The 22248-nt window shown below is 40.8% G+C and overlaps 1 protein-coding gene across 4 annotated transcripts in view; it reads left to right on the top strand.

Moving 5' to 3' along the window:
* The window catches only part of opa1 (OPA1 mitochondrial dynamin like GTPase), a 34341-nt gene that overhangs the window by 8143 nt on the left and 3950 nt on the right, over window positions 1-22248 (top strand). For all 4 annotated transcript variants that reach the window (XM_026194566.1, XM_026194567.1, XM_026194568.1 and 1 more), the window contains 19 exons: window positions 140-253; window positions 479-559; window positions 664-738; window positions 827-898; window positions 1130-1229; window positions 1334-1464; window positions 1875-1947; window positions 2527-2599; window positions 2687-2802; window positions 4101-4165; window positions 4378-4454; window positions 5283-5448; window positions 6453-6605; window positions 6788-6896; window positions 7186-7265; window positions 7479-7619; window positions 7723-7839; window positions 8048-8141; window positions 8764-8874. In XM_026194566.1, coding sequence (XP_026050351.1) covers window positions 140-253; window positions 479-559; window positions 664-738; window positions 827-898; window positions 1130-1229; window positions 1334-1464; window positions 1875-1947; window positions 2527-2599; window positions 2687-2802; window positions 4101-4165; window positions 4378-4454; window positions 5283-5448; window positions 6453-6605; window positions 6788-6896; window positions 7186-7265; window positions 7479-7619; window positions 7723-7839; window positions 8048-8141; window positions 8764-8874 — 1948 coding nt within the window. The remainder of the gene's footprint in view (window positions 1-139; window positions 254-478; window positions 560-663; window positions 739-826; window positions 899-1129; window positions 1230-1333; window positions 1465-1874; window positions 1948-2526; window positions 2600-2686; window positions 2803-4100; window positions 4166-4377; window positions 4455-5282; window positions 5449-6452; window positions 6606-6787; window positions 6897-7185; window positions 7266-7478; window positions 7620-7722; window positions 7840-8047; window positions 8142-8763; window positions 8875-22248) is intronic.

Here is a 22248-nt window from a genome sequence, read left to right as displayed (position 1 = left end):
CCAAACTTGCATTTATTGTTACTGGATCACAGAAGGCCTTCTGTTTCATTTTCCATTATCCCAACGCTGTTTGGTTGAGCTGTTTACCTTTCCCTGTCTCTTTGTGTGGTCTCACCCTCTTCCTAAACTTGTGCTTCAGGTCGTTGTGGTGGGCGATCAGAGTGCTGGAAAGACCAGCGTGCTCGAGATGATAGCACAAGCCAGGATATTTCCCAGGGGCTCAGGAGAGATGATGACACGCTCTCCCGTCAAGGTGTGTGTGGCCAGTGTGGTTCGCGTGTGTGTGAAAGATTTCATATTTATATGGCCCTTATTTAATTGAATATTTTTTCACAACATGGTCAGAAAATGTCATCATAAACAGGTTTACATAAGGAACAACAAAGATGTTTTTGAGTGTTGTCACACAAGCATTCTGGGAAGTTAAACCAACATTGACTCATTTTTTTAAATACATAAAAACTCTTATGTTGTGTAGGTAACATTAAGTGAAGGCCCTCACCACGTGGCCATGTTCAAGGACAGTGGCCGAGAGTTTGACCTAACCAAAGAGGAAGATGTAAGTGACACAGTCTTCAATCCATCCATTTGATAGAAACTACAACTTCAAGCTAGTTGTTTCATTAAAGTATTTATTGTGCTCTTTCTTTCTGTGTCCCACAGCTGGCTGCTCTCAGGCATGAGATTGAGCTGAGGATGAGGAAAAGTGTGAAGGAAGGACAGACAGTCAGCTCTGAGGTTGTACATATACTAACACTCAGATTAAACATAAAGTTTTTTTTCCTGCAGTGTTTCATGAAATGATGTTTTCTATTCTGTATGTTAGACAATATCCTTGAGCGTTAAAGGGCCTGGCATCCAGAGGATGGTACTCGTTGACTTACCGGGTGTAATCAGTGTAAGTCTATATTCTGCGTATAATAATGTTTCAAATTCCTTTGGCTGTATTAGGATTTCATTTGGGTTTTTTTCTATAATTTACCTTATATTGATTTACCAATATGTAATAGATAATTTTTAAAAAATCAAAAATTTATTTGTTTTCCTAAAGTGTAGAAGTTGCTGTTAGAGTCACTATTTCACTTTTTGTGAAAATTGCAGTCTTAAAAAGTTATTTAATGTCTTGTAGACGGTGACTGCGGGCATGGCAACAGACACTAAGGAAACCATCTTCAGCATCAGCAAGGCCTACATGCAAAACCCCAATGCAATCATCCTCTGTATTCAGGGTAAGATATGCATATGTTTCCATTTACAGTAATAAAACCAGCACATATCAAAGTGAGAGAAGAGGTGATCTCTACGTGGACTAACCCTCTTGCTCGTTGTCCAGATGGCAGTGTGGATGCAGAGCGGAGCATTGTAACAGACCTGGTTAGCCAGATGGACCCTCAGGGAAAGAGGACCATCTTTGTCCTGACCAAAGTGGACCTGGCTGAGAAGAACCTGGCCAGCCCAAGCAGAGTAACTAATCTTTGCCATCTAAGAAAATGTTGTAAAATAGTTACTTTATAGGTAAAAGATATACTATTAACAGCTTCGAAAGCTTTATTTTATTTTAATTTCTTAATGTAGTGGCAAAAATACAGGTCTGCCTAATGATTCTTGACACCTGAAAAAAACATTATCATGACATTGTTGTTCATCGTGTTAAAATGACTTCTTAAAAGTGATCATGTTGATTCGTCATGCAATTATTGCAGTGTGATTAGAGCTATTTGCAACTACACCACAAGAGGGCGCTAAATCCTTACAGTTTAACCAGATTTTCTTGGCAAGTCAGCACCTGGTTTCAGAAAACAGTGTGCACACAACAGAATAGAGAATTTCAGTCATATTTGTCTTTTGGTTTTTTTTGCCATCTTCTTTTTCAGATTCAGCAAATAGTGGAAGGCAAGCTGTTTCCCATGAAAGCCCTGGGCTACTTTGCTGTTGTAACAGGAAAAGGTGACGTCCACTACTGTGAACTCCAGCATGCTACATTTATTTTTGTGTCCCTTAATGATGACTTTTAGGTCAATAATGTCACATTTCCATAGAGAAATTTGTTTTAAAATGTTTTATCTCCACTTTAGCTTAACTAAACAGCAGGTGAAGTAGGTAGCCAGGTAGATGACCCTCCCTATGTGAGGAAAGCAGAAAGCATTCAGGGATGCCTGCTGTTAAAACAAAGAACATGTGCAGGGAATCACAAGGTGTCTCATTCATCTTTGCCATAAGGAAGTCATTGTTTTCTGTGATGCATTCAGAGAAATGCAGTAATGCAAATGCAGTAATTTTTAAATTGCGAACTGGAGCAGAGCAGCAAGCCTTCCTACATGAGCATGACACGTATTCTACTAAATGAAGGCTACATTTAGTACAAGCTTGCTCTCAAATAAAGGCCTTCTGCCTTTGGGCTAAATAAAAGACTCGGCCACTATTTGATAGAAATACATTATGTAACACACAGCATTGCATAGAATAGTCGCTAATTTATGTTAAATTATTTGCTCATACTTTTTATTGCTAATTGCTTGTGTCCAGGAAGCAGTGCTGAAAGCATAGACTCCATCAAAGACTATGAAGAGGACTTCTTTCAGAACTCTAGGTTACTCAGGCAAGTTATACCATCTAATATGCAGCTTCTAAAAGTTCATCAAATAAGTAATTCCAGAGTTGAGAAATAATTTGTGTGCACAACTAGGGACGGCATGCTGAAAGCTCACCAGGTGACTACAAAGAACTTGAGTCTGGCCGTCGCTGACTGCTTCTGGAAGATGGTGCGGGAGTCTGTAGAGCAACAAGCTGATGTCTTCAAAGGTATGACAGCACCTTCAGCATTTAATTTTATCCTATAAAGAACCAATTGATTCATATAGATTGGTTGTTTGCAATGAAACATTTATATGGTCAGATCTGTTTGCAGTGATGTGCATGTTAATAATGTGAATAGGCATGTTAGGATTAACAGTAAAAGGAGTAGCTGATCTTACTCTTTTCAGTCTCCCTATATTGGCTTTCCTCAGCCACTCTGCCATACTTTTCCACCCCCTCTGTCTTGACTTCCAACTACAATTAGTCTAGACAGTCTCAAGCTCATTGCTAACAGCATAAGAGATTTATGGCCATGAGACTTCACATCCCATAGGTCCATTGTGTTGAGCATCGATCCATATCCCATCAAATCACATGCAGCCAACTTCCATCCTCCATTCTTGGCGCCACCACATCTCCACAAACCAGCAATTAGCCTAATCTCCACTGTGGGTAGGGAGCTGTGGAAAGGGGCAAGAAGCTCAGTGTGCTAGTGTGTCTCTGTGTGCATACGCGAGAGGTAAAACTCTGACTTTTGATAAAATTGTGTGATTGGCCCCATCTTCCCTCCTCCCCAGAGACCAGTTAGGGAGAGTAAGTGTGCAAAACCCTCATCCCCTGTTATTAGAGAATAAACACCATCTGGTGACTGAAGGCTGCCGTCATATCATGCTATGTGAGAAAAGGCCAGGCTCTCTCTGTATAGGCTCATTGCTTGATGATGATCGAGATCTGTCAAAGGATGGAGCATAATCTCCATGGTGAAAAAGAAAGAAAGATTTAAGTGTTCAGTTTCAGCCAGGCAGAAGAATGAGCACTAGATAATTTGATGATTAGGGTCTGTTGGAGCTTTATGATGTTGCCGTCTATATTAAAATTATAATGTCACGTTTCATGTGTAAGACTGTTTAAAAATATATTATAGCCTCTGCACACTGTCTCACCTACTACTATTTTATTAAATCACAACATCTCAGACTAAGTGACCCTCATCAGGTACAAAACAGTTTTCATACAATCCATCCAGTCTGAATGCTGATGGTCCCTCTTTAGAACTGTGTGGATGTAATCGATGATAACAGTAGTTGCTCTTTATTTAGAGGTTTTATCACTAAACCAACAATTGCATTACTGTCGTTATGGAAGTTTTTACCAGTTAGTTCTCTTATCAGGATTATTTGTTTATTTCCTGTGGGTCATTCAGGTGTGCAGTGATTTTAAACCACGTAAGATTGAAATTTGTTCATATTGAAGTTGAAAATGTTTGTTTAAATATTCCTTTTCATGATCCCTGCTTTAACCAGCTTCACGATTCAACCTGGAGACAGAATGGAAGAACAACTACCCTCGTCTAAGAGAGCTGGACAGGGTAGGAAACACAAACAGCCATTTCTTTGAACTCTCACATAGTTCTTTATAAAAGCAAGCTTGCTCATTAGTGATGGATATTTTATAAATTACATTTGTGTTTTTTTAAAAAAATGTCCTTAAGAAATAAGAGTTTATTAATATGTTAAAATTGCATAATGTAATTTAAAATTACATTAAAGGTTTTTAATGTAGTATTTAATCTTTTTGCAGAATGAACTGTTTGAAAAGGCTAAAAATGAAATCTTGGATGAAGTTATTAGTTTGAGTCAGGTGACTCCACAACACTGGTAAGTTCCTCTTGAACTAACATCATGATTTATTATTCTTTAGTTGGTCTCACCATCATTTCAGTGACTTTGTTAGTTTTAGTTGTTTGTGAGGTGAATGATATTTCATGTTATGGGGAAAGAGCAGTGTTAAAATGTGCATTAGTACTTAACCAGCCATGAGCTAAAAAGCAGATCTTTGTCTGCATGTAGCTGTATGTGAATACCACAATGAGTAAAACCTTGCTTAAATGAGATCTATGCATGCTGTTGTGGGAATCGCCTGTGTGCGTGGCATCAGTTTTCTCTGATCAATAATCTGATGAATGGCCCATGGACAGGAGCAGGGGTGGCCCTGTTAGCCAGCCAGCAGCCAGCCAGCATTATTGGAAATGGCTCTTATTGACAGTGAGGAGTGCTAGCTGGAACAAAAGGGGACCTAATGAAATATGGCTGTGCGTTTATGATAAATGAGATAAGTGCAACGCTTCCCTGGTCTCAGCGGGATTTGGGACTCGGGGGAATCCTGGGTTTTGTTCTGCGTCGCTGTGGAGAGTGTGGATGCTGTTAGCTTTTAACAGGGTCATAGTATAGATGTTGGAGTTTACAGTCGAGCGTCCCTCTTTGCTCATTGTTTTCCTGCTCCGGCTGACGACTTAACTGCACTCAGCTGGACACCTTGGTCCAAAGCACTCTTTTTGTGTTTTTGTCTGTCTTCTATCTGTAACTAAAAGTGATAATCCAAATCTTCAAGATCTTAACATGGGTTAGAGTTATTGAGCTACAAAGTTTGGTACAAGTCGGCGCACATCTCTTTCAGAACTGACTTGTTTTTTTTCCTTCTTGTAGGGAATCTATTCTACAGAAAAAGCTGTGGGAACGTGTTTCCACCCATGTAATTGAGAACATCTACCTGCCTGCTGCCCAAACAATGGACTCTGGTACCTTTAACACCACTGTAGACATCAAGCTCAAACAGTGGACTGACAAGCAGCTCCCGCACAAAGCACTGGAGGTGCAGCACACTTGCTTTATTAGTCAGCTCATATCATGATTCATTCAGTTAAAGTGATTGTTGTTATTTTAAGAATTTTTTTATTACATTTTGGTGAGTTCACTGTAGGGCTGTTTGATATAACGATATATATCGGATGACGATATAAAAATGTCTATGTTTAATTTTACGCTATCGTTTGTTTCGTGGTGTCGCAAAAATAAACTGTTTACTGCAATATTTTTTCGTTTTGATGGTCACTGTAGTGGCTATATTAATTTCTTAAAGTTCTCTCTTTCTCTTATATTTAATATAACCACACTACGGACAGACAAGCGCCTGTATTTATGCGTTGTCGTTAGCAACAACAACGGTAACTCCATCGCGTCACGTGTCCGCTTGTTTATTTTCCACATAAACCTTTCACAATAAAGCTCAAGATCCTGTTGAGACTTTTCAAAATAAACTGAATCACGTGAAAGAGTATGCAGAGTTTATGGATGAGAAGCAAAAAAGAGCCGTCGGGTGCTAAAAAATAGACCTTAGACTCAAACGTTAGAACAGGCTTTTCCCCGCAGCACGCCGTGTAATAAATACTCACAAAGAAAACGGCGGCCGTTACAACTTATGTCTAAAAATGTATCGTTTCATGCATCGGTTAAAAAAACTCGACTCCAGCTACACAACGCCCAGCTGGAAACATTTCACGCAAGTCGAGCCGCCAGAGATTCACAGAATTTACAAAAAAAATGTTACATTTTTGTGATTTATATCGTTATCGGACGATAGATGTCTTATATCGGGATGTGAGATTTTGGTCATATTGCACAGCCCTAGTTCACTGTCATATTCTATTGTTTAGTATTTCTTTTCTTTTTGCTGTGTGTTGTTTTTTTTATGAGTATCTTGACTCTAACTCGATTAACACAGACTGTAGAACTTGTAAAAACAATTAAATCCAGCAGTGGCTTTATTCTAATAGCCCCTTTTCCCTCCTTATATTTTGCATACTTTGCCCCTGTCAGATTGCCTGGGAGACACTGCAGGAGGAGTTTGCCCGCTTCATGGCTGAATACAAAGGCAAAGACCAGGATGACATTTTTGACAAGTTGAAGGAGGCTGTGAAGGATGACAGTATCAAGAGGCATAAGTGGAATGAGAGGGCCCTGGACAGCCTGGTAAACACACAGTAAAATACCCTCACAAGCAGAAAGTGCACACTTGTTTATTGAAGCTCCCAGAGCAGACAGAATTTCATGATGAGATGCCATCAGCATAGAGAATGTAGTCGTGATGCAAAGAAGCACTGATGCTAACAAGTGGAATGTGTTTTTTGTACCTCTGTGTGTGGTTGTGTCAGAGGGTGATTCAGCACAATGCCCTCGAAGACCGCTCCATCACAGACAAGCCCCAGTGGGATGCAGCAATCCAGTTCATGGAGGAAACCCTGCAGTCACGCCTCAAAGACAGTACGTTGGCTATGATAGGATCATATGTTAAAACTCTCCTCGCAGTCTTAACCACACAAAAACATTTGTAGACTTTTATGGTTCTTTGTAGTTTTGGTTTTTAGTTGGAATCACATCAACACAGTTTCAGGTTCTTACTTTTGTCCCAGACATCAGTCACACACCTGTCCTGACCAGGTTTTAGGTGATCATGCTTTTGTGGTGCTTTTGCTGCCACAATGAGGCATGCTGTTTTTTCTGACGTATGATTTAATTTTGTTCTGTTTTGCTCTTTGCTCTCGACCTGCAGCTGAATCAGTAATCAAAGACATGGTGGGCCCAGACTGGAAGGAGAGGTGGCTGAGTTGGAAGAATCGTACACCAGATCAGGTCAGAATTGCAGGATTTCCTCAGAAGTCATAGTTGTGATGGTGCAGTAGTTTTTATAAGGAGCTTTGAAGCTGTGAAGTGGAAGATCAATAAAAGCTATCACCTTACACAATGGTCTAATTCCATCCACACTGTAGAGCTTACATATAAATATGTAATATTTTACATTCAAATGCTCCTTGAAGTGAAGACTTGCTTTTCTAAACCTTGCAGCATATTCGGAATGAAACAAAAAATGAGCTGGACCGCCTGCTGAAGCTGCACGATGAGCACACGGCTTACCTGGCTAATGATGAAGTCACCACAGTACGGAAGAACCTGGAGGCACGGAGTGTAGAAGTTGACCCGATGCTGGTGAGATGGAACGGATTATTCCAAACATTTTTTTTGTAACAGCAATACCTGGCACTTATGTTTGGCCTCTGTTAACTGGTGAAATATTTCCATACTTGCTCAGATCAAGGATACGTGGCATCAGCTTTATCGGCGACACTTCTTACAGAAGGCACTGTCACACTGCAACCTCTGCAAGAGGGGTTTCTACTACTACCAGAGACACTTTGTTGACTCTGAGGTAAGTAGAAAGAGTTGTCTTTTATTTTTTTTTATGTATTTATGCAGTTTCACCTGAGGTCAGGGTTAGTTTGGAAAAAATGTAACTTTACTCTGGGGCACCCTGTGTACTGAAGGCGGAAGACCTAGCGGGTACACACCCTTGATTTGTGTCTGTCCCAGGCCAAAAATAAAAAATAAAAATGTGATATCCCTGTTTGTTTCTGCAGTTGGAGTGCAATGATGTGGTGCTGTTTTGGAGGATACAGAGGATGCTGGTTATAACAGCCAACACTCTACGACAGCAACTTACCAACACTGAAGGTGAGCACTGTGGACTGGGGCTGGGGGCTATGTTATTTCCATAACAGCAGTTGTAGCTATTTATGGAACAAAGGTAAAACTATAGAATATCAAACCTTCTATTTTTAATGATTTCAGCCTTGTAGTTGTCATTTCTGTGGGTTTGTTTTTCTTGTATCTTTTTGTAAAACCAACAGGTTATTGGCAGGAATTTTACTTCCTCCTTTTGATTTTTTCCCTCCTGGTGGAGTAAGTTGTTCCATCAGTGGTACTTTGTGTGAAACATGTGAAAAATGCAGTGCAGTGAATCTAGTTGCACGCCATCCCCAAAGCTGATACTGAGATCAGATTTCACTGTTGGTTAGAAATGTTTGACTGAAGTCGTCTCTGCACTTTCATTGTTGGGCTTAGTGATTTTTATATCCTTTAGCAAGGTTCCAGTAGTTATCCAGATTATCTATAAAGTAAAGACAAATGTGAGAGTGACAGTCCTTCTCCGAGTCTTTTTAATTATTATAAAGTGTTTTCATAACTTGATTCATCAAAACAAAAGATCGACAGAAAAGTGCATTTCATTGTTGTTGGGCCAGGCATTGATTATTATTGTTTCTTGTGTATCTGTCTCTGTGTCCGTGCTCGCCAGTGCGCCGATTGGAGAAAAACGTGAAGGAAGTGTTGGATGACTTTGGAGAAGACATGGAAAAGAAGACCCAACTCATAACTGGCCGCCGAGTCCAGCTGGCTGAGGATCTCAGTAAGACACACAAACACTTGCAGAGCAGAAAATACACTGCAGATACACAAAGGCTATAAAGAAACACCTGCTGAGTCTGATTGTTCCTATTTAAGCTTCACAGTTCTTAACTCAACGTCACAGTAGTTTGCATGCTAACCTACTACACTATCAGATATTATATACAGTAATGTGCAAACGTTTTAGCCAGGTAAGAAAAAAAAATGCTGTAAACAAAGAATGAGTGTTAATCATTTATTTTCATCAATCAACAAAATGCAGTGAATGAACAAAAGAGAAATCTAAATGAAATCAATATTTGGTGTAGCGACCCTTTGCCTTCAAGACAGCATCAATTCTTCTTGATACACTTGCACACAGTTTTTGAAGGAACTCGGCTGAAAACTTTCTCTTTTTTTTTCCCCACACCTGCCTAAAACCTTTGCACCGTACTGTATGCATATCTTACTTTGACCACTCAGGTCAACTACGTTATATTAAGCACGTGGATCCATTCTATAAAATCCTAGAGTCATCAGTAGGTGGCAGTGATGCTTCAGGAATTTATATTGATTAGTCCAGTATGGCAGTATTATTGCATTTAAGTTAAGCTAACAGTACAGGCCGGCTAAAAAGGCCTGTTTTCAGTTGCCTAGAAAATAGGATGCTCTCTAAGAAGTAGGTAAAAGCAGACAGAAAATATTTGTAAAGCATTTAAAGCTGTTTCTATTTGAAAAATGTACAAAGACGTACAAATGAATTGTTCAAGCAGAAGAACATTATTTAAAGGAATATTTATTTATATGTAAGCTTATTTTTTACAGCAATGAGAAGTTCAAACGGGGGAAACAGAATAACAGAAAAGACCAGAAAAGTTTTGTGTTTCTTAAAAACGCATCACGTGGAACATTTCAGAACTAATTTATTGAATTAGTAATAGGTTCAAATACATGATTGGATATAAAAAGAGATGCTGAGTCTTTGAGGAGTAGAGATGGAGAGGAGCTCAGGCAATAGTTCAGTTTAATAAAACTGCTTCTCATTTTAAAACTAAAAAGAGTTGGAGAAATCGCTGAGGTTAATTCATCTATATCAGTCGTCATCAAGTAACAGTAGGTTAATATAAATGACAACACGCACCATAGATGCTCTCACATTAAGCTTAAATAAGCAAAGAAATTAAGACATTAGCTAAATAATAGAAGTGTATTTAAATTTATACTTTTTATTTAAAAAAAGAAGCAGCTGTTTTCAGCAATCTGATAAGGGGTAACCACAGCGCCTAGCTCTGCCCGTTTAATTTGGCTGTGTTTTACGTGGTACGCCCTTCCTGACACAACCCCAGAAGAGATTTTTAATCTTGTGCACATAATCTCTTCAACGCCTACTGGGAGTTCCTTTAAATTTTGCACAAGTGTTCACTTGGACTCTAGCAAGAACTGATTATTAATGATTGACCCATCTCCTCCTTTCCTTCTGTAATTTTGAGGAAACTGCTCTTGCTTAAGCACAGATGTTTTTGCAAATAAAATGACTCGTTCTCAAAAGTAATTCGTACTGATGTTAATTACAAAATAAGACACTCTGTTCCTACAGCGACGCAGTGCACATGTGCTGTATCTCCTCTGTAAGTGAGTTTTGGGAAACTTTTCTCGGGGGTGGACCGATATATCTGCTAATTTTTACCTGTCAGCCTTTTGAAGGCTCTTAATTAAAAGCTGGTGCAATGAGTCTTCTCCAGCATTGGTCTTATTCAGAGAAGCTCTGCTTGCTAAGCAGTTTGTGTTTGCAAAGTGGCACACATGGCTTGCTGCCATTTCAGAAGTATCTGTGACACACACACGAGCATGCGCATGCATAATGACTGTTCCTGTCACCACAGAAGTACACAACAATTTAGACACACTTGCCTTTAAGTTGTAATTTTCTCACATTTAATCCAAGTCAAAGCACAGTGTTAAAACACTGCAAATGCCTGCATGATCTCAGAGTTTAAAGAACAATACGTGCCTCAAATACACACATTAGAGTGAAGTCAGTTTTTGCAGGAATCATTCTCCTGTCAACTTCTTTTAGATTTTGTTGACTTTCATATGTTGCATGTAAGCTCTGATTGTCAAAAACACATTAGTGCTTTTATTACCTTCCATGTAAACAACAGCAGACCACATGTACAGTATTTAAGTAGGCATAGTCATGCTACATTAAGAGGCACTCAGAGAAGACAGAAACACACACGGAGGTTTTTGCTGAGGGTTTTTCTGTCACAGAGCCCCCTCTCCATTCCACACACCGTCAGCCATGTCTAGACCTGCCTGGCCTTGCAAATTCTATAAGGCAAGTGGATCCATAAACTTTTCCAAACATGACATCCCCACTTTCCATCTGGAAAGACTGTCCTCACTAATAGATGTAGGAGTGTGTCTGGAATTTCTTAAGAAACCATGTAGTGTAGGACCACACCTGTGCATGCACACACATTTATTTTGTTTCTTTATGAATTATTTGTAGTGAAGTGTTTACTTCACTCTTTAAATCTGCATCAATACAAGCAGCCATCATTTGGAGGGTCAGATGGGAATTTTGACATCAGGAAAAACAAATCTGTTTATTGTAATTTGAAGGTATAATGAACGTAAATGTAAACAGAATAAAATGCTCTGTGAGTCACCATGAACCACTGACCATGAGATGCAGTTTTCTTTATTGCATTTTACTCCTCATATCTCACTCCCTTCACTCCTATCTCTACTGCCGACTGAAATATAACACCACTTATTTTGTTGTAACTCATAACTAACATTCCAGCCTAATATTGCAGTCTGCTGGAAATGTACCTCACAGCACGCCGCCCTTTTGCAGCCCTAATTTTACAGTGATGTCAATTTTTTTTCTTTTCCTCCTGCTAATAAAATGTATGTTCCAGAGTTTGAGCTTTGTCAGTCTGTCAGGTTGAGTTAGTAGGTGAGTGGAGGATCTGGGTCATTAGCTGTCGGACACTTTGCGCAGGGCATTCGGTGTAACACAGCCTAGACCTAAGTGTGTGGGTATGTGGGTCCTTGAGTCTAGACTGAACCACGTGGCTTATGGGCTGAGTTGGTGACATGCCTCAATCTCCTCTGGGCAAAGATTTCTTCTTTTTTTTTTTTTTTTGGTTCCTTTTTTAACTGAAAGGCTCATCATAAAGGTTTCCTTTGCAGAAGCTTTTCACTCGTGCAAATATAGTAACTGGACATGGCAAAGCATAATTAATAAAACCCAACTTAAGCATTCTTAATTAGAAGTATCAGGTAGTGATTACTTTGTACTTTTAAGGACATTTCCGCTGTTAGGAGACCCTAAATCTGTCTTTAGCAACATCAGGCGGTTACTACATTTAAGAACACATGATAGGAATCACACATGGTTCCTTCCGAAACATGCAGTTCTCGACAGGAGAAGATTTTTGTTTGTTTTTTTTTTGTCTGCATCTGTGTGAAACAGCCTTATTCAATGTAGTTCCATCAATCATGAAATCATCTTTTCTTTGCAATATCGTTTCTCCTTCATTCTCCAGACCTTTTAGAAACAACAGGTCAGATTGCCTCAGGCCCAAACTATGGCCTGACCCCACAGGTCAGCCAGCTGATACCATAGGCTACTTGATCCAGCTATTTTTTTTTTTAACCTGGCTCCAACTCCCTGGGTCATTGTGACACTATTTCACTGCCTCTGTTAAAATCTATCCACCTGATCCTGTCTATCACTTTTCTCCCTTGGCAGAGGGAAAGAAAAACACAATGGGCAAATCTCAGAGGAGGGCTCACCTTCACCTTTATAGCCTCTCTGGTTAGAGAGGAGAGAAAGTGGGAGAGATGGGAGACATTAGAAAAGATAAACACACTTAAAAGCAGAAATGCGCTTCCAGGGGTGGACTGCTGTTAAACTCGTATTTGCCCCTACTCGCAGACAGACCTACGATCACTCGGGTTACAAATACAGGTCAGGTGTGTGCGTGAGGGAGAGCATGAAAACTCTGTTAATTAATAGTACGCTGCAAAGCAGGGGTGTGTGTGTGTTTGTCAGCGTGTGCCGGACCAGCTGTATGGCACAGTGCCGTCTCTGGAGCAAAGCCCAGGCCTAATGTGCAGGCAGAGCCCTCTTAGGAGACCACTGGGCTGTCGCTTGGCTGCTTCATTGACCCTCATAGAAACGTAGTGCAGTGTGTATGTGTTTGAGTGTGTTTGCATGTGTCTGTGCTTGTTAGAGCTACTGTGGTGGCTGATTATAGACAGCGCACTGTACCACATTGTTTCAAGGATTGCTTTTATTTTATCAAGCCGTGAATGTCGTATTTAATGTCGTGAGTTTGCACCATTTTTCTATGTCAGCACTTTGTTTTGTGTGAGATATTTGTCAGTTGTAACACACAGATCTGTTCAAGGAGTTGGTGTTTAATGTTTATGTTAACATTGAGTTTAGTGTATTCATGTGTCTTCATGTGTATTCATGCGTTTTTATACTTAAAAAAAATCATCTGATACTATTATTAGTATAAATGCAGACTCGTTATTTCACCACACATCTGCAGTTCAATTCAATTCAATTTTATTTATATAGCGCCAAATCACAACAACGGTCACCTCAAGGCGCTTTATGTTGCAGAGTAGATCATACAATAATAGATACTGCTTTGCTTGCAGTGTCCACAAATCGAAATCCGGTGTGTAAATGGAAGGTGGAACAGTTTTTTATTTCTTCCTAGAGCCAGTTTGGCTGTTTTGGAACAGGAAGGAGCAGATTCCAGCAGTCACTCCCACATTGGTGGCTTTTTATCTACCTTGTCAGATTGTTGAAGAACGTGCACACAGTGCACTGGTCCCTGAATATATAAATAGAAATGCACATTTGCACCTCCTTTCTACTTTCCCCAAAATATTTTCAGTCCCAAGATTAAAAACTCATATTTCTCCACAAATGGATGGGTTTTTTCAACATACAGTATTACATCCCTATTTATTTATTTTTAATAGGTTAGTTGGCGAGTTTAAAACCTGGTCATGGTTGTTTGTAATAATATATTTCAGATTTGGTCATTACGGTTGAATTTCCAAGTTCCCAGGTGGTATTTTCATCTGCAACGCCCCCCTCAACTCGATTTCCAACTCAAAAAGTCACAGTAGACCCACCAATCCAGTGTTAGCCATCATGGCAGAACTTGAACGTAAACAGTAATGAAACTGCAGTATGTCTGTACTGCCACTGTTGTGTATTTGTGACTCATTAAATAAGCCATTAACAGAACACTGACTAGACTCTATCTATGAACATGCTGCAGTGGCGTTTTTAAGCACAAAAAAATGTATTGCTCAGCTTTGCTAGCGATGCATGACTACTCTGGGATCTGTTATTTGGGATTTTTGGGGGGGATTTTTTGATTTTTCTAAATGTATTTGATCACTCTTTGATATCTTTTTTGTGAACTTATTGTCTGTTATTCCTTTGTACAAGACTGAGCATCTCTGCTTTAAACGTAAAACTTCTGAATAATTGATTACAGTGTTCACCACAAATGTGTTTGACTGTTTTGAGATGAAATGATAAAACACATTTAGTCTTTCTTTCCTTTTTTAAAGTTTGAATCCATGTTGACAGCTCATGATTGTCACTACACGGGAAGTTAGGCATTTCACGCTGCTTGGACAACAAAATCAATCAGTCTCACACTTTGGTTGCTGACACATTTTGGGAGGGGTCGATTCAGATGAACACCTGGGACCGAATAACCTTTTACATTAAGTTCATCTCCTCAGCAGCAGGCTCATTGGCTCTGATAAATGCAAGAGCGTGTGGAAAATTATGGATTTGAGCTTTTGTGACGCGAGGGTTAGCTGAGGGTCGTGGAATGAAAGGTGTCAACAGAAGGTGCTCTGAAAACAGTGCTAATGTGTGAAGTGTTTGCGTGTTTGCACATGCAGTCACTTTCTCCTTTTTCTCGCGTGGAAGCCGAACACAATGAGGCTGTGGTTGTCTGGGCTTGCTCAGCGGAATGCCCTCTCAGCCTCACGCTCACTTCGTTTCCTTTCATCTCCTCCCCCTCGTCCTCTTTTGAGCAGCTTCCTCCAGAGTGATTAGGGAAGGCTCATTGAGAAGTGCTCCTCTGTTCTCCCCTGCTGTAAGGGATGACGTATCATCTTAAGGTGTTGTGTGCACATGTTCCCTCATTCAGAAGAGAGGGGAGCAGAGGGTGGTGGCATGCTGTTGCTGCTGTTGCTTGTACAAAGATTTGCGGTGCTTCTGTTGCTTTTCTTTATGACTTTAAGGTCATAATTCATTAGGAATTAATGCTGCTGCTATTGAAGCTTGTTTAGAATTAGACATATTTCCAGATCTGCACACAAACAATCATTAAAGATGCTTAACTAGCTTTTTCCTCAACTATGTTTTTATGTCAAACTACAATGGCACACGGTCAGAGGTGTCTTTTTATTCAGAATGAGAACATTTACAATAAACACAGCTGCCACGATGTCCACAGCTGAACGACAGTTTCCCATTTCAGCAGATTCTACCACGGTTTCATACTTTTTATGCTATTGATACTGCAAGTTGTCAAATCACAGCCAGCAAGGAATTGGCCAAAACACTCACCAGTTATGAAATTTCCATGAATAATTTTTAATCTCTGTACAACTGCATTCAGAACACAGCATTTCCACACTCTTTCCCAGCGGGTGTTTGAATCCTCTAGGGCTGCCCTTTGTCACTGACTATATTCATGAAACCCAGCACCTTCCAGATTTCAGGATCTCGGGTTGTCTTTTTTGCTGAGGATGTGGGCCTGGTGGCTTCATTGAATGGCAACCACAAGCTCACACTCTTGCAGCGTGTACCATGGCTCTCAACCGAAAAAGGGTGAGTGCCCACTTCAGGTTTAAATATGAGTTGCTGCCCCAAGTGGACAAATTCAACTGTTTCAGGGTCTTGTTCAGAAGCAAGGGTACAGTGGAACCTGAGATTTACAGGCAGTTCTGTGTAGTGTTTGCAGTGATGTGGCCTCTGTACTGATCTGCTGTTGTGAAGACAGAACTGCCACTATATTGTTTTTTGTTTTTTTTGGGGGTTTTTTTACGGCCGACCAAGACAATATTACAGATACAAGCAGCAGAAACGGTGCCTGGGCTCAGAGAGAGGAACTCAGAGCTGTTACTCCAGCAAATCAGAAGGACCGTGCTGCAGTGGTTCAGACGTCTGTCTAGGAACTGTCAGAATGTGTGTGGTGAGGGGTTTGAACATGTCCAACTGGGACTCTCCCCTCTGGCATTCCCAGGAAAGGCTGAAGAGATTATGTCCCTCAGCTGGCTGGGATGAGGAATGTTTGAGTTTAAACTGCTGCCTCCACAACCCAGATCTGACTCCCTCTTCTGACAGTGTGAATAAGTTAAACGACACATTTAATTCCTGAGATATCTTAATATATAAAAAATCAATTACTTCACTCTATTACTTAAATACTTTGGTCCAGTATGAATGGCCTTGGGGGAGGTCATCAGTAGGAAAAGCTGTAAAACTTGTGAAAAGTTAAAAGTCCAAACTGTATGCCCTCTTTCACCTTTTTCTGAAGCTTCCCATTGGCTGGATTCATCTTTGTCAGACGAAGTTCGGTATCAGGGCTTTATGTTTGACACCCATGCTCTACAGTGACCAGTGATTTTGCAGACAGACTTTTCTGCACTCCTATTTTTTTCTTAAATGTTAGTCCTCACTTATTAACAAAGCTTTTTTTTTTTTTTGGTCCACTGGCAACTACATAGTATAAAGCTTCTTGTCACCTCCCACCTACTGTGTGTACTACGTTTGTGTTTTGTATATATCTGATCACCAATCAGACGTGTGTAGCTGTTTGTGGTATCCTGCCTTAACTCTAATTGCCTCTGAATGCATCTACACTAGTCAGAAGTGTGGTTTTGTAAACCGGGAGTCTTATTAGTGTTACAAGTAGGTTTTTTTTTTTTCTTCCCCCCACAAAGAAGGAAACCTCAGACTGCAGAGTCACTGCCAGATGATTCATTTTCTCCTTGGGAGCATCAAGTACACCAACAGTAGATCTAGAAGTTGTCATAACACTGGCAAATATGAAGCAGTACTTTGTGTATTTCATTTCATGTTGTTTGGTAAATGTTGTGGGACTTACTGCTTTTCTGTTGTGAGGCACAATCAGATATCTGTAAATCCTTTTTGGTTTTTCCACATTTTGACAGCTCTCTTTGTTCACTTGTTCAGTAAAGTACAAGTGAAGAGAGACTAAGATGTTTTTCCATAATATCTGCTTTATTAGAGGGAGTTTTATTTCCCCGTAATATTCGCTGATTGTTGCTGTTGTCATACGGAGAGCAGCCGTTGTTCAGGATGCCTAGCAATCAAAAGGTTGTTGGTTTGATTCCCAGCTCCCCCTCTCCTCCTCCTGAACTCCAAATAGCTCCGTGTGTGTGTGTGTGTGTGTGTGTGTGTGTGTGTGTGTGTGTGTGTGTGTGTGTGTGTATGAATAGTGGTTCACAATTGCGTTTTGAGTGGTTAATAAGACTAGCTATCTTTACATAAATGCCAGCTGATTTTCAACGCGTCTTGTCTTGTTTTTCAAGGTAATTTTTGAAACTGTCTAGCTTGAACTTCCTACCACAATAAAGTGGATTGCTTCTTCAGTTACTCCCTCGTTACCTTTGCTCGGCTTAACTGTTTCTTCAAGTCTCCTTTCTGTTACTTCCAGCTATAATACCATCAACAGTTTTTTCCAACTGCTGTGTATTACTGGTTTCTCTTTCATTGTGCTCTTTCTTTTCTTGTTATCAAAGCTCTCCCACCAGCCAGCTGCCACCGTTTACCAAAGTCAAGACCTGTTTCTCTTTCCACTTTCCCATCATCTGTCTCTTCCCCTTTATTCCTCGCTGACTTCTCGCTTCCTTCCTGCACTCTGGCGCATCCATCTATCCATCCTCCCATGTCAAGCACCAGGAATCTTTGTTTTGCACACACACACTTGTGCACACACAGGCATGCCCATCATATGATTGACAAGCTGTTGTTATTGCTGATCATTAGTCATGAGCATTTGTTTAAACAGGGTTAGACAGAGGACTTAATTACCTTTGCATCACCGTTTAATTTAGAAAAAGAGGAAGAAACGCAAGCAGTACAAGATTAAAAAATTGAGTTTCATTCATTGAAACAGCTCCAGTGTTATTCAGTTTGTTGTTAATCTTTGGACTGCATTATTCAGACCACAGCGTCGTAACACCCGTTTGTCTGCTTGGAAATATCCTCCCTAGATAGAAGATCTGTGAATAAATCAAATGGACTACAGAAGCAGGAAAAAAAGCTGCGTGCTTTAGATGACAACCAGGCAAGAGGTGATGATGGAAGTGGTGATGCAAACAAAAAAAGGGGGAAAAATGAAGGAGATTGTGAAGCCATCTCTCATTCCCCTCAGGGAAAGAGAGAGTTAAGTGTGGGAAAATAGGAAAGAGAAAGATGTGTGGTGATGGGAGGGAAAAGCAAGGCTTCTGTTCACATGTTCCCAGCACAGTTTGGCCACCGGGGAGCCATTCCCACTGATCGCCGTGTCACTCACACACATGCACACACCAAGCTCTGACATCAGGTGCTGTTTAAAATGAGGTAATAGGAAAACCATACGCTCTCTCTTGTAGGCAGTTTAAAACAGCACATGGTGTAGTTTTCTGTTTTTGTTTTTTATAATGGATTTTTATTGTTGTGGATTCTGTGTTGCAGTATAGCAAAATAAAAATGTGGTGCAAATGCGAGAGATTTGTTGCCAATATGATGCATTTTGTTTCCATTATACTATTATAAAAGTAATGTAGGATTGATTGGAGAGCTTGCAAGGAAATGGTCCAACTAAACAGGCGCAAATATGAAATCATTAGGTTTCCAAAAAATCTATTATGCCGGCTGCTTTGCATAAGTGTTTTTTTATAAATAAAAGGGATTCTCGAGCAGCGTATTTTACAAGAATACTTGTAAACTAAAAGAGGAAACGGTGCTACTTTCTCCATCTTTGCAGGTAAAACACCTGCAGTTCACTAAGTTACCAAGTTTTTGTGGCTCAAAGGTATTTTAGGCGTTTTCTGTCTTTCCGGTGTTATATCGATATAAGGTGTGTGGAGTCCAGAGCAGCTGGAAGCATGTATTTACCTGAGGGTGGAAAAGGGATGAGGAACGCTGGCCCCGTCTTACTTGCATGTGCTTAATGCAGAGTTCATTGGCAGTTAACCTTAGCCGCACACCTGTGGCTGATTCAGTGCAGGGGAGTTTCTTTGAGGAATCATGACAAGATATCAGTTTAGCCAGACTCTGCTTCACATCCCCGGGCTCATGTGGATCCTCGTGATTGATTGCCACTTAGCCTCACAACTGGCCTCCATTTGAGTGCACGAGGTGAGTCTCGGAAAACGTCTACTCCTGACGAGCTGTGATTTACACCATGAGTCATGAGCAGATTTACTGTCTCAGACTTGTTTTATAGAATTTCCTGATATATTTTTAATATGTCTGTTATGTACCGTAGAGTTAAAGCCATCGAAAATGCAAATTTATTCCAAATTTGTCCCCAGTTTTACAATCTTTTGCACTAAAAGTCTGACCAGCAGTCATCACCTGGCTCTTTTCAAAGCATTTTGCTGTTTTTATTTAGACTGCCCTTTGGCTGACCCCACGTTTTGACCTGTTCAGACCACTCTGTGTCTTTCCCCAGGTTAAACTGCGTTCTCACAGGCATCTGTTTTCTAGATAAGAGACTCAAGTGCGAGGGCTGATTCATTGCTCTGTCACTGACATGGCGTTAGGGCTGTTGACATACCGGCACTCCCGGGGTCTCCCATGGACCAGTTTCTGTTATAGCGTGACTATCCAGATTTAGTGACAAATCAAGCAATAGCATGCTGAGGAAAATGGCTTTTCTGTTTGTTACATTAAGAGATCAGCTTTCGGAGAAGGAAAGGCCAGAGAGTTAAATATTCGCTGTCCCCACCTACACTATGACCTTGGCAGTCATGAGCTATAAAAAGTTTCTTCGTGAATGATGACAGGCTGGGACAGGAACCAAGCCCCCACGCCACTCTCTCCAGTGGCCGTTCTGCAAACTGTTGCTCTCCTGTCAGAGCGGCATGCGAAAGAAGCCTGAACCTTGGCGCCAAACTCATCCAGCGAAATCTTTCTGTCGCCACTTTTTTCACGACAGCCATCTTTTCTTCACTGCTCCCTCCCTTTCACATTGAATGAAGAAGAGTGACCACATCCCAGAGGAAGGGGATTAGGTTTTTTCCCCTCCTTCTTCACAGTAAGTTGCAGTTCCCCCAGGTCTTTTTCTCTCTCCTCTGTGGTGGCTACTTGTCCAGCAGGGCCACACAGTCTAATTACAGGTCAATTAAAGGCTTTCGGGATCAGTCCTTCTGCCAGCAGTTCAGCCATGGCAGGCTTAGGAGTTTCTACAGAGTGAGAGTGAATGAGATATCATTTCATGTGGAGATCAGCCGAGGGAAGGCCTTGAAAAAGAGGATTTACGGAAAAGGCTCCCCTGTCTTTCTTTTAGTCTGCTAGTCCCTCCACACTTGGTAACCCACACACCACCAAGCATCTTAAAGAAGGGGCCTCTGGGATAGAGGCCAGAGGATTATGGGAATATTCATGACCAGATAAAGGGGTGAGCGGTTGAATGAATGTGTTTTGAGGCTCATCTCTTAGGTAAACAGGCGCTTAAATTGAGTTTTAGATCGCTACTCCCACTGCTCAGTGTGGAACAGGCAATGGTGACTCTGTCCACTTTTTTTTGTTGCGTTTCCACAGGACGGTGAAAAGAAAGCCTTGTTGTGGCCTTTTTTTTTTTTTTTTTATCCGGTCCTTTGGTAGCAAACAGATGGTAAAGGAGGGAATAAATATCTGTTCCTCACAGTTTCTATCCACAGAAAATATTGGCTGTTCTGAAAGATGCCATTCACATCCACCCGTGTCCTCCTGGGCTCCTGAAAGCTGCTCATTTTAAAGTCGTTAAGCATCCTGCTTTAAGAGAATGGTAAATGGGCTTTGCTCCTTTGATCTACATCTAGTCTAAATAAAATATATATGGCTATTTGATGTACAGCTAATTGAGCATGGCTGCAAGTGGAACTGATGAATTACAGCAAGTTACTTCATAAATCAACGTTTTGCTTTACTGCAAACTCCGCTACAGTCTACCTGAAGCCATTACACTTCATGTATGCTTTTGGTTTTTTTTACACGGATCTAACTTTACAAGCAACCAGCCTGTTTTATCAGAGTGCTTTCCTGCTATTCCATGTGTCAGGTGTTTTCACGTCTGTGGTGTTTAGTCTGCTTAAATCGAACTGGTTTGTTTTCCTCTTCGGTGCAGTTCATTTGCGTAGAGGTAAAGACAGTAATCACACTCGGGTGCTAACCAGAACAGCCGCACTGAGACCCTTCGGAGGGTCTCCGGAGCGGTTCGTTTATGGTGTGAACGTGCTCCGACCTCGATCTGAACAACTACCAGGTGTACATTGTAAGTATGAGCTAAAAACAGCTTCTTGTTCTGGGATGAGGCAAGCTAAAGATCTCTATGGGCTAGCAACTAGCTGTAAATGTAAATTCTTCATGCTGTCCAATAGTCCAGAACACAGCACCTGCTTCCTGTGTTTACTTTTGTTGCTCCCGTCCTGACCAGTAAGCGGGCTGAACATTGTCTCTGCGTAAACATTAAGCAGAATCACAGGTAAAAGCTTTAAGTTTACAAACCCGTCAATGAATTTGTAACAGAGTAAACAAACTGTCGGCGTGAAGCCTGTAACCCTTTCACAACATAATCAACCAAACCAGCTCTGACAGCTTCCCTACAGGCCCAGATGTCAGAGTCTTAAAATAAAGTTTGAATAGCATTTGTAATGCAGTAACAAGCCATTGTCGAATATTTCCAAAATATAATGGTGACCGGCAAATTACCGTTTCGCCCCCAAGGCAGCGAAAAAGAGTTGCATTCAGCAGCTCTCTACCACTATTATTCTCTAAATACACCTGAATAGTAATGACATCTACTTAACTTGATAGGAGTTAGATAATACTGTGGTCCACTGGATGAGTGATGGGTTTTCAGTTGCCTCAGCAGCAGGTGTTATAGAAGAGTGGATTTCACCCTCCCAGTGTAAGCTTTCTCAGGCGGTTCGGGAAATTAGACTAGTGTCTTTTCTTTATCGCAAACCCCCTAATCTCACCTCTAGACCACTGCTGCCTCCAGTGAGCTAGCAGAGCTCAGAATCTCTGCCTGGTAGCTGGAAAGGATCCTTAATGTTTGACCTGTGCTAAGCAGTCTATATTTGAAATGCTGAAGCTCTATAGAGCACCTTATCA

Source organism: Astatotilapia calliptera, chromosome 15 (genome assembly GCF_900246225.1).
Source record: "Astatotilapia calliptera chromosome 15, fAstCal1.2, whole genome shotgun sequence".
NCBI classification, from domain to species: domain Eukaryota; kingdom Metazoa; phylum Chordata; class Actinopteri; order Cichliformes; family Cichlidae; genus Astatotilapia; species Astatotilapia calliptera.
The sequence above is the reverse complement of the archived record's forward strand: the minus strand, read 5'-3'. Positions and strand labels throughout refer to the sequence as shown.